The sequence below is a fragment of the Crinia signifera genome, chromosome 5 (genome assembly GCF_055691185.1).
Source record: "Crinia signifera chromosome 5, ASM5569118v1, whole genome shotgun sequence".
Taxonomy (NCBI): domain Eukaryota; kingdom Metazoa; phylum Chordata; class Amphibia; order Anura; family Myobatrachidae; genus Crinia; species Crinia signifera.
The window spans coordinates 235,772,376-235,784,708 of NC_139221.1; the positions used below are offsets into that span (position 1 = coordinate 235,772,376).

Below are 12,333 nucleotides of genomic sequence, written 5' to 3' on the forward strand. Positions count from 1 at the left end.
AGTACTGTGAGACAGCTGTGCTTATCTCCGTGATGCCAAAATATATACATGCATCACTGACAATAGGACATTATTTTATTTGAGTACATTGCGACAATGGAATGCTTGTTTGATGCCCAGAAAATCAGGGAATGAGAAATGCATTGTGCTAGATTTTTCTTTTGTCAGAAGCCTGCATGTGAATGAACATAAAGAAAACAAAACATTCACCCCCAATTTAAAAAAAAATGGAAACCTAGGAGTCTTATTGTGAAGATCTTCATCAAATGAATAAGTCTGTCCTTTCCCTCTGCCAGAACTCTTTGAAACCTTCACCCACCCCCTCTCCTTTGCCTCACCTCAATCCCACCCTCTCCTCCTGTTAGCAGTCTGGTCTGAGCTGGCTGCAGCCTTGCTATACTGAGTGACACATAAACTGGCTGTACTTCAACAGATTCTACACACTCTAAGCCTGAGAGGGGAAACAAAATATTTAAGGAAAGCAGAAGAAAGACAGACATTTAAGGGGTTGTAGGATTTTTATAGTATAACACAGTAGCTTAGGGGCAAGGGAGTGAGAGCAAAACAATTAAATGCACACTAAGCAAAATTCTATATTTTATGCAGAAAGGATTTTCCTGGATACAAGGCATCTGGAAGAGATACAGGCAGCTGGACCTCAGTCAGCACAAGCCATGTGATAGCTGTAGGACCCTAAGGTAAAGAAAGAATAAGACACTGCCTGTCTATGAGAAAGAAATCCAGAATATCCAGCAGGAGGACAGGACTCCTTTGGATGGCTACTCTGTCCTCTACTCTGCGCTGTACACCATGGTGGGTATTGTTTTCTCTTGTGCTGAAACTTACGGCATTGTCCTCCAGCTTAGTCTAGCATCTGCTTGCAGCATTTGTCTTGCATGTCCCATAAAGACTGGGGAGGTGACAAGCTGGTCACTATTGATAAGGAACAAACCAGGGTTTGTCACTTTTTGGTTAATTAATTATGCTTGGAATTAACTTTTTTGTGTTCAAAATAATTAGAATTTTTTATTTCAAGTATGTTTGTAAAATTTAGCAATGTAAAATTTTGCAACAATTATTGTCTAATTTTTGCAGGAATTTGCATGCACTAAGTTGTACTATGGCTGTGTTAAGGTCTGTGTTTTGCACACTGTTGTTTGTACATAATACATGCATTGTCTGTACAGAAATCTAGCAACAACTTAAGGTGCCCATACATGTTTCGATTTTAACGTGCTGTGCGTTTTGAACTTCAAGGTGCTGTGCGATTTTGGCACTTGTGATGCGATGTACAGTACTGTACTGTTGTGATGCAATGTGATTTTTGCCCTTTCTTTTTTAAAAGTTTATAGTTACCTAATGGACATCGCATCGCATGTACTACAAAATTGATGCGATGTGATGTAGCACAAAAAGTACTGCCTGCAGATACTTTTTGTGCTATACAATATTGTACCCGTGGGGACGCGCATGGCATCCCCGCAGGTACACGGTGCAATTCTAACCAATGCGATTTGAACTTTAAAAGTTCCAAACGCATGTTAAAATCGCAACGTGTATGGGCACCTTCTGTATTTATTTGTACAGGTCGAGTATCCCGTATCCGAGTATCCGTTATCCGAATTATTCCGAAATACGGACATTCCAGAAAGTGACATTTTTTTTTTTTTTTTGCTAAAAACTCACTGGGGACATTTGTAACAGCATCACTGGGGACATGATATGTAACTGGCACTATATATGTGCAAGACAATGATTGCTTGGCATTCAAATTCAGTGCTGAGATAGTACACACATTTTGTTTCAAGTTTTGAAACCTTGTTTTTTGAACAATTAAAATATATTTGTGTGTATTTTATGTGGTAATAAAATATATTTGTGTGTATATTATGTGTTTATACAGCATACATGCAAGATACTTCAAAATACATCATTGAAATATTAAAATATTCCGAAATACGGAATAATCCGTTATCCAAAATTCTCCTGGTCCCGAGCATTTTGGATACGGGATACTCAACCTGTATTATTTTTTGAATTTCTGATCTACTCTATGTAAAGAATGAGATTTATACAGGAATTCTCGCAGCCAGAGGCACAACTAAGGAATTTTTGCCAGAAAACATGTATGTGGCACAGCTGGGAAAACTAGTTTAGAAAAATAATTCCCTTAAAAATCTAGTGAATTGTTTATCCTGCTCTGGAAAGTCTGGAATCTCAGAATCCCGCGTTCCAGGTCAATTAATGCAGAGACGTGAATTTGCAGACTTCACAGTTCTGCTCCTGGATGCCTTTGTGGAAATCTGATACTGTCTTTTCCTCCAGCGAAAGTTGAAGCTATTAGTACTCCTCCTTTGCATTACTTACTATATAGACAACCTGGAAGAATTTTTTATTTTTGTAGCTCTACAGGGAGACATTGTGCTCATTCAATACTGTTCTTAGACCAGTCTTTTGCGATTGTTTAATTCCCACTTGGGATAGAGACAGATGTTTTTATAATTAAAAAATCATTATAGCATGGCTTCAAAACTTTTGGGGGTTGTAAAACATTTGCTGACATATACCACAGCAGTGGTGTAACTAGAGTGTTGGAGGCCCCAGACAAACTCTTAAGTTGGGTTTTCTATTTGACTACAACTAGCAGCTGGGAAACTTAAAGTAGTGAAGCCACTGCCCACCCTCCTGCCCTTAGGACACTGAGCACCTGTACCGCCTACAGGGTGAACAGATAGACAAGAAAGGAAACGCCGATAGGCAATGCAGTATTGCAGCTGGCTGCAGGGTACCGCACAGCACCCTGTTAGCCAGATGCAGTCAGTGAGAGTGGGGGGGGGGCACCCTGTCTAGTCACCCTGTAGTTATGCCACTATGCCATATGATTTGTAATATACTCCTTTTTTCAATGTTATAACGCCAAAATCATCAATTAATGATTCACGGCAGATAATTCAAGAGAGTAACACCTAATTTAGGTGATTTATACATTATTTTGTTATCTCTTTTGCATATATGAAACAAAAGTTATTGTTTTTACCCATGTAGGGGTATTCAGTTTGGGATAGTGACATATGTAGGTTACCTACAGCAGACGTTCTCAAATGCGATCCTCAAGGCACCCAATGGTCGAGGCTTAATGTTTATCCATGCTTGGCCACAGTTGACGTAGACCTAGGCTGCGTATATCCACTGCCTAGTGAGCAGGTTATCACTGCCCTGCCTCCCCCCCCCCCCCCATCCTGCCTGGATCCCCTCAGTATGCTGCAAATGGATATGTACGCTCATATGCGCCCACACAGAGGAAATATCATTCACCATCAAATTATTTGGTACTTGTTTCCTAGCACGGCCACATATCGCGGCCATCGGGGGTAATTTTAGTGGCCTGCGACGCGACCGACGCGATGCCCCCGATTTTTCCATTGAAATGCATTGAAAACAGTGAAAAATCGGGTCGGTCGCGTCGTGTGCGCCTAAAAATGCTTAAATGGTCCACCCGCGATGGCCGCGATTTCCCCATAGGGAACAATGTTAAATGCCTCAATTTACCCGCGATGACCCCGATTTCCCATAGGAAACAATGTTAAATGGGTCAATTTACCCAAATCAGCATAGGGAAGAATGGTAAATGGGCCAGAAACCCCCCCAAAAAACCCTGAGCAGTGAAATGTCCCCCCAAAAGTAGTTTACGCCACCCCGCGATCAACGTGAACCCGAAGCGTGGCGAGCGCAGCGAGCCCGCGAGGGGCGGCGGTACGCGTCCTCCGACCTTTTCATACCCCCACTATCCACATCGGCGTGGAGTTGAGAATAGAATAGTGTGGCGAGCGCAGCGAGCCACCGAGCCCGAAGCGTGGCGAGCGGACGCGGATACCTTCACAGGTAAACGCGTCCCTTCGCGGGCTTCACAGGTGTCAGCGTCGCCATGGACACCTGGGAAGCCCGCGAGGGGACGCGTATAACTGTGAAGGTATCCGCGTCCCCTCGCGGGGCTCGCTCTGCTCGCCACCCTTCAGGCTCAGTGGCTCGCTGCGCTCGCCACACTATTCTATTCTCAACTCCACGCCGACGTGGATAGTGGGGGTATGAAAAGGTCGGAGGACGCGTACCCCCGCCCCTCGCGGGCTCGCTGCGCTCGCCACGCTTCGGGTTCACGTTGATCACTGGGTGGCGTATAGTACTTTTGGGGGGACATTTTAATGTTATGGGGTGTTTTTGGGCCATTTACCATTGTTCCCTATGATAATTTGGGTAAATAGATCCATTTCACATTGTTTCCTATGGGAAATCGGGGTCATCGCGGGTAAATTGAGGCATTTAACATTGTTCTCTATGGGGAAATGCCCGCGATGACCCTGATTTTACCCCCGATGACCGCGATTATGATCGTTGTGGCCGTGCTAGGAAACCAATTATTTTTCCTCTGTTGCTCTAAAAAGTAACTTTTTAGATGAACGCTGATGGACGATTTGAAGGCAGGCGCTGACATCATGTGATATCAGCCGTCTGACGTAAGGGGATATTTATCAGAGTTTGGTAGAGATAAAGTCACAACCAATGGTCTCCTAACTGTCCTTTTTCAAATAGGGCTTAGCTAGGCACTGTGCCGAAGCATGGCGAGGGGACGTGGTGTACTTTGTTAGTGTCCATGTCAACTGTGTCGACATTCGGGACAAAAAAAAGTTTAAAATCCCATGTCAACCTTTTGACTGTCGACCTTGGGCATGTCGACCTAATACTTGTGGCAACCTAATGACCCTGTCGACCTAACCCCATATCGACCTTGATGCATTTCAACTTTCAGTGGTCTGACTGTGGCCTTGTTCTTGTCAACCCTATGACCCATACCCCTTTTAACATGGCAGTTAGGAGATGATTGATTTGTACTTTGTAGTGGATTTATAAAAGCCTGGAGAGAAAGCTCCTAATTGTCATTTTGGTTGGTTGGTACTTTATATTTCTCCACTTTATTGCTCTCCAAGGTTTAAGAAATATGCCCCCTGTATCTCTCTCTCTCACTAGTTTATCTCTTGACAAGTAGCCCCATTAATTCCCAGCATTAAATTAATGCACTAGAGTCCTTGACAAAACATTTCATTTGGAAATTTAATTTCGGAAAAAGTGGGAAATGTAAGCAGTTTTTTTAAGTGTTCCTTAAATGAAGCTGGGTCATAGTTGCCTACCCTCCTGCATTCTGCAGGAGATTGCCTGAAATAGCAGCAATCTCCCTCTCTCCCTCATTAGTCTAGTAATCTCCCTCATTTCACCTAGCCCACATTACACTGTTACATTTTTGGGGGGAAAAAAGGAATGAGAGACAGATACATTTACAATCATCAGCACCATTTCCCTGCACTTTAGCAAGTATAGTATCTCCTACTAACTGCTTTGGGGCTCATCTACATTTGTATATAAGTCATTTTAAAAGATTACTCTCAGATGTAGCAGTACACACCCACACTTCTAGGTGCCATGTTCCCAATCTCTTTTCACAATGTCACCATATATGGAACTAGACACGCCCTTTTCGATCTAGGATGACACTCACTGGGGCGCTGTGCAAAATTCTACTACCAACTATAATCTCCCTGAAACTAGTTTTCAAAAGTATGAGCTGGGTACACAAGAGGCAATATCATCTATGAACTATATAAATAACAATTTCCCTTGAACTGGCTTCACCTCCCTGAGCAAACATTATATTGCATACACACTGAACAATATTGTTCAGAACCAGAATCAGAATCACTTTATTGCCCATGTGTACTCTCGTATACTAGGAATTTTTTGTGGATACAGTAAAGCTTCAAGCATGGTACAAGAGGGATAACAGGACATATATATATATTGCATCAGTTGCGCATACAAATGACAACTCACATGATTTAGGGGGAGGGGCCCTAAACTGCACACCCTGGACATATGAGATGCTACCTGCTGAGACCTGTAGTGCAGCAAGCAGGAGGAGGAGTTTGCAGGTGCACACTAAATATAAATGCTAGACCTTTTAATATCATTGCTATATTGCATTTCTGAGGTTCTTAGCATAATGATGCCATAGCTTGTCCACCGCGTCCAGGTTACCTCAATAGTGCCTAACACTACTCTGGGACAGGTCCAGGGAACATGACCCCCAGGCCAGCCCAGCAGAGCCACCCCATGGCATCACATTAGTGTGAAATTGAAGTGATAGTAAAAGGGATAGGGGAAATTATATGTGATAAGACTTACCTAGGTGAGAGGTAATAATAAATGTGAAGGGTGCTACACATATATGGGGATACTCTAAAAAAGGTGCTTGATTCACTAACTATTGAATACATTCCTAAAGTAAATAAAGGTAAATTCAACAAAAAAACCACCATAGTTGGACAAAAAAGTAAGGTCAGCTATCAACAATAAAACAAGAGCATTTATATTCTATAAAAATAACTTGAACGAGGAGGCATTCGCAAAATACAAAGAATCAAACAAAACTTGTAAAGGGGTAATCAAAGCAGCTAAAATATTATATGAAGAGTGCATAGCCACTGAAAGCAAAACCAACCCAAAGAAGTTTTTTAAATACATAAATAGTAAACGTTTAATTAAGGAAAACATAGGCCCACTAACTGATACTAGTGGAAAAAGTGTTACTGAGGACAAGGGAAAAAGCAAAACTGTTAAATGAGTTCTTCTCATCAGTATTTACTAAGGGAGAGCAGACTGTGGAACGAACATTTACCACAAACGGGACAAATAAGCCAGATCTCATTGTGGATTTCACGCCGAAGGAAATAATACTGAGGCTAAGCAAACTCAAAACAAATAAATCACCAGGGCCAGATGGGATTCATCCGAGGGTATTAATGGAATTAAGAGATGAACTAGCTACCCCCCTACATTATATCTTTAGCAAGTCACTATTGTCAGGTAGAGTACCAAAAGATTGGAGAATAGCAGAGGTAGTGCCAATATTCAAAAAAGGAAAAAGGAAGATCCCGCTAATTACAGACCCGTTAGTTTAACATCAATTGTGGGTAAACTATTTGAAGGATTTTTAAGGGATGGTATCCAGGAATATTTAGACCATCACCGTCTACTCAGTACTAACCAACATGTTCATGCCAAACTAATCTACTAGGGTTCTATGAAGAGGTTAGCAAAAACCTCGATAATGGAAATGCTGTAGATGTGATTTTCCTAGATTTCGCTAAAGCATTTGATACTGTCCCACACAAGAGATTGATTAATAAAATGGAGAACCTAGGATTGGGTGAAAATATCTGCAGATGGGTAGGGAATTGGCTATGTAATAGAGAACAAAGAGTGGTTGTGAATGGTGCCGTATCAGATACGATACCGGTACTAAGTGGAGTGCCCCAGGGTTCGGTTTTGGGGCCCATTTTATTTAACATTTTTATTAACGATATTGGGATAGGGTTACTCAGCAATGTATCCATCTTTGCGGATGATACAAAACTTAGCAAAGTCATCAAATCATCAGAGGATGTCACCATGCTTCAAAATGATCTTGCAATTCTAGATGAGTGGGCAAAAAAATGGAAGATGAGGTTCAATGTAGATAAATGTAAGGTTATGCACCTTGGGAGACACAACCAGTGTGCAAGTTACAACCTTAGCGGAGAGGAACTGGGTAATTCCATACTTGAAAAGGATCTAGGAGTCCAAATAGACAGCAAACTGGGATGTAGTGCCCATTGTAATGTAGCTACAAAAAAGGCCAACAAAATTCTGGCATGTATTAAGAGGGGAATGGAAACTAGGGACTCAAGGGTAATTATGCCACTGTATAAAGCATTGGTGAGACCTCACCTCGAGTACGGAGTGCAGTTCTGGGCCCCACACTATAAAAAGGACATCATAGAATTAGAAAAAGTCCAAAGGCGAGCAACAAAGCTTATTAGGGGAATGGAGAATATAAGCTACGGGGAGAGATTAAGCAATTTGGGACTATTTACATAGGAAAAGAGACGTTTAAGGGGGGACATGCTCAATATGTACAAGTACTGTATATCAAGGGCCAATATAAGGAACTGTCACACACCCTCTTTTCTACTAGGTGTAGAGGATAAGTGGCAGACACGCAAAGGAGTGTCTGTCACTTTAAGAAGCGCAAACCTGCTCAGTAATTTAATGACCAAATATTTTGAGTAAAGAATATACATATTTTTATTAAAATAACATGGAAAATAATTAATAATCCCCCCCTCCAATACAATACATGTGCACAGTACCAACAGACAAACAAGACAAACAACAAGAAACATATAATAAAAGCTGAATTAGCTGAGAATGCCGTTAAATACAGTCACTTGGATTGTGGCAATGAATGAGGCAAGTGAATGAGGCTTTTGTGCAAATTAGCTAGAGGCTTATAAGGTGCTTTATATAGTTACCAGTCCTGTACAATTGATTTGCGCTGTTTCAGAAGGAAGATAGAACTCAGGTCAGTCTCTCCATAATTTACCAGAGATGTGCTCCGGAAATAGCTGCGATGGGGACCTCTCCTGCTGGACCAGCCAGCTGGGTAAATATTTGTAATCCACGTGTGATGCGCTTCTGCGGAATCAGTGCAGGACCAGTGGTGATATGGGCTCAAAAACACGTTTCTCCGCCTGTCACACGAATCGGCGGCTTCCTCAGTCTGAGCCCAAAGATGTGAAACCAGCATTTTTATAGCAGCGATATTCGCGCCTTTCATTTTACCCGTACTTCCGGGTTTGCACTCCAAGCCTCACTTTCGTTTTCATATATTTATAGGCTCCCGCTGCCATTTTGTCCCTTGCGTGTCAAGCCTCACTTGCGCTCCGGGATCATAATCATTATTTGCCCACAAATACATGCCTCATTTAGATATATGGAAAACGGATTTCATACTTTAACCATATTCATAGTCCATATGCCCATTGGAAGTCCACCATGCCTCGATCTTATGCTAATTTTTTGCTTCTTTATTTATTTCATTATTTCAGTATGAAATCCGTTTTCCATATATCTAAATGAGGCATGTATTTGTGGGCAAATAATGATTATGATCCCGGAGCGCAAGTGAGGCTTGACACGCAAGGGACAAAATGGCCGCGGGAGCCTATAAATATATGAGAACGAAAGTGAGGCTTGGAGTGCAAACCCGGAAGTACGGGTAAAATGAAAGGCGCGAATATCGCTGCTATAAAAATGCTGGTTTCACATCTTTGGGCTCAGACTGAGGAAGCCGCCGATTCGTGTGACAGGCGGAGAAACGCGTTTTTGAGCCCATATCACCACTGGTCCTGCACTGATTCCGCAGAAGCGCATCACACGTGGATTACAAATATTTACCCAGCTGGCTGGTCCAGCAGGAGAGGTCCCCATCGCAGCTATTTCCAGAGCACATCTCTGGTACATTATGGAGAGACTGACCTGAGTTCTATCTTCCTTCTGAAACAGCGCAAATCAATTGTACAGGACTGGTAACTATATGAAGCACCTTATAAGCCTCTAGCTAATTTGCACAAAAGCCTCATTCACTTGCCTCATTCATTGCCACAATCCAAGTGACTGTATTTAACGGCATTCTCAGCTAATTCAGCTTTTATTATATGTTTCTTGTTGTTTGTCTTGTTTGTCTGTTGGTACTGTGCACATGTATTGTATTGGAGGGGGGGATTATTAATTATTTTCCATGTTATTTTAATAAAAATATGTATATTCTTTACTCAAAATATTTGGTCATTTAATTACTGAGCAGGTTCGCGCTTCTTAAAGTGACAGACACTCCTTTGCGTGTCTGCCACTTATCCTCTACACCTTGTACTACCTAAGGGATTGACACTCCCTATATAAAGAAGCAGCGACTATCCTGCCCAGCTAAATAAATTCATAACTGATTGAATTACTGCTCCTGTTTTTAGTGACAGATCTATATATATTGTTTATGGTGTTAATATTCCCATTGGGGAAAAATAAAATAATTTTGGGTACTAGAGATCTAGCACGACCAGCGCTACGGAGTGGCTCTAGGGTCACTAAATTCTTTTCTACTAGAAAGGAATCTAGGACACGAGGGCATGAATATAGATTAGAAGAAAAAAGATTTAATTCAGCTAGTAGAAAGAATTTCTTTACGGTCAGAACAGTCAAACTCTGGAACTCTCTTCCCAGAGAGGTGGTAACGGCTGGCTCATTAAATGCGTTCAAGGCAAAGTTGGACAAACATTTACTGGAGAAAAACATCCATGGGTACAAATAAGAAATATAATCTGTCTGTAAAATACCAGAACCTACCAAATCAGCAATGGGTATCTATACCAGGTTGAACTAGATGGACGCAAGTCTTTTTTCAGACTTACCTACTATGTAACTATGTAACTATATATATTAAACAAACTAAAGGGGTGATGGAAAGTGTACGATATGATGCCATGGAGCAGCCCAGCAACAGCAGCCCAAAGAGCCCTGCACCCCAAACACAGTCCCACAGACCAACACTCAGCATATATGTATAGTAGGACTTACCCTCATAGTGCCCAGCTGAAGTGTGCAGGGTTAGATAGAGCGGATTCGGTATGAAATCCCGACACGGTCAAAATCCCGACATTTTAAATCCTGACAAGGACAAAATCCCGACATGGTCAAAATACCGACATATAGAATGTACAGGGGAAACAGTCAACATGTATTTCCGTCGACAGGTCGCAAGGTCGACATGGGGTTTTCACTGTATTTTTACCCAAATGTCGACACAGTCGACATGGACACAATTAGAGGTGAACCACAGCCCCTCAGCATTCACGTGTCAGGGTGTTCCTGGCCTCTTTCTACTGTGCCCTATCCCCACCACTGTAGGCCTCCTCCTTGGCCCGGCGGAGCTTCCTTAGCTGACTGCCGAACCATGGCTTATTGTTATTAAAGGATCAAACTGTTTTGGATGGTACACACAGATCCTCTAAGAAACTGACGTAGGATCTCACGACATCTGCTAGTTCGTTCAGGTCAGTCGCAGAGGCTTCAAAAACCCTCCAGTCCGTGCAATAAAAACAAGCATGAAGCTTTAGTTTTGACTCACTTGACCAGCTTTTAACTGACCTGACAGTGGCCTTTGCTGACTTTAGCCAGTGCTATTTTTGTAGGAAAATAGGTTCAGGAACTGTGGGCGGTGATGTGGGTGGAGCTACTAAAGGGGCGGGGCTCAATTGTTGTGGCTGTGAGAGGAGAGGGTTCGTTCAGCTGTCAGAGGGAAGGGAGGTTAGGTTCGGTTAGATTTAGCAGCACATCCAGCCTCTTCTCCCACTATTGCCAGCAGCAAAGAATTCCTTATGTACAAACACTCAGAGCTACAAAAATTTGACCAATGCCCCTGAAACTATGCCGCACACCATAATGCCCCTGCACAATATCCTGCACACTGTAATGCCCGACACATTATGCCACACACCGCCATTTCTCTGAAACATGATGCAGCACACCACAATGCCTATGATACTATGCTGCACACTGTAATGCCCCATATACATTATGCCACACATTGCAATGCCCCTCATACCTAATACATACCTCCCAACTTTTGCAGGGGAGAAAGGAAAACTGTATATGTGCGTACCTTTGGCACGCAGCTAATTTTTTGGGGCGCAGTTTTGTCGCTGTGAGGGCATGGCCATTGCTGTGTGAACTGCTGGCCATGCCTTCAGCCCCCCTGCCTGCCTGATTAGACGCATGCACATGCATGTGTCTAATTCCCGCAGGACCGTCCCAAAAAATTTGATGTCACACAAAAATTGATACACACTGACTATGCCACACCACGTTGCCCCCCACAGCAAGGCTTCTAATAAATGATAAATTACCTGCTTGTTGCCAAGGCGGTTAATTTCCATTTCCAAGGTGGTTAATGTCGGTTGCCAAGGGTTGTTAATGTCCGTCACCAAGGGCTTAATATGCATTGCCAGGGGTTCTTGCTTGTTGCCAAGGGGGGGTTAATGTCCGTTGCCAGGGGTTCTTGCTCGTAGCCAAGGGGGAAGGGGGGGAGTTAATGTCCATTGCCAGGGGTTCTTGCTCATTGCCAAGGGGTTAATATGCATTGCCAGGGGTTATTGGTTGTTGCCAAGGGGTTTATATTTGTTGCCAGGGGTTAATGCTCAGTGCCAAAGGGGGTTAATGTCCGTTGCCAGGGGTTCTTGCTCGTTGCCAGGGGGGGGGGGGGGGGTGTTAATGTCCATTGCCAGGGCTTATTGGATGTTGCCAAGGGGTTAATCATTTTTGCCAGGGGTTAATGCTCGTTGCCAAGGGGGGTTAATTTCCGTTGCCAGGGTTTTTGGCTCGTTGCCAAAGGGGGGGGGGGGGGGGTAATGT

General features: G+C 42.9%; 1 protein-coding gene across 2 annotated transcripts in view; it reads left to right on the forward strand.

The window, feature by feature from the left end:
- Nucleotides 1–356: 356 nt before the first annotated feature.
- GASK1A (golgi associated kinase 1A) overlaps nt 357–12,333 on the forward strand; it is a 67,487-nt gene continuing 55,510 nt past the window's right edge. For both annotated transcript variants that reach the window (XM_083188671.1, XM_083188672.1), the window contains exon 1: nt 357–813. In XM_083188671.1, the coding sequence (XP_083044797.1) occupies nt 811–813 (3 nt within the window). In that variant the 5' untranslated portion in view covers nt 357–810. The remainder of the gene's footprint in view (nt 814–12,333) is intronic.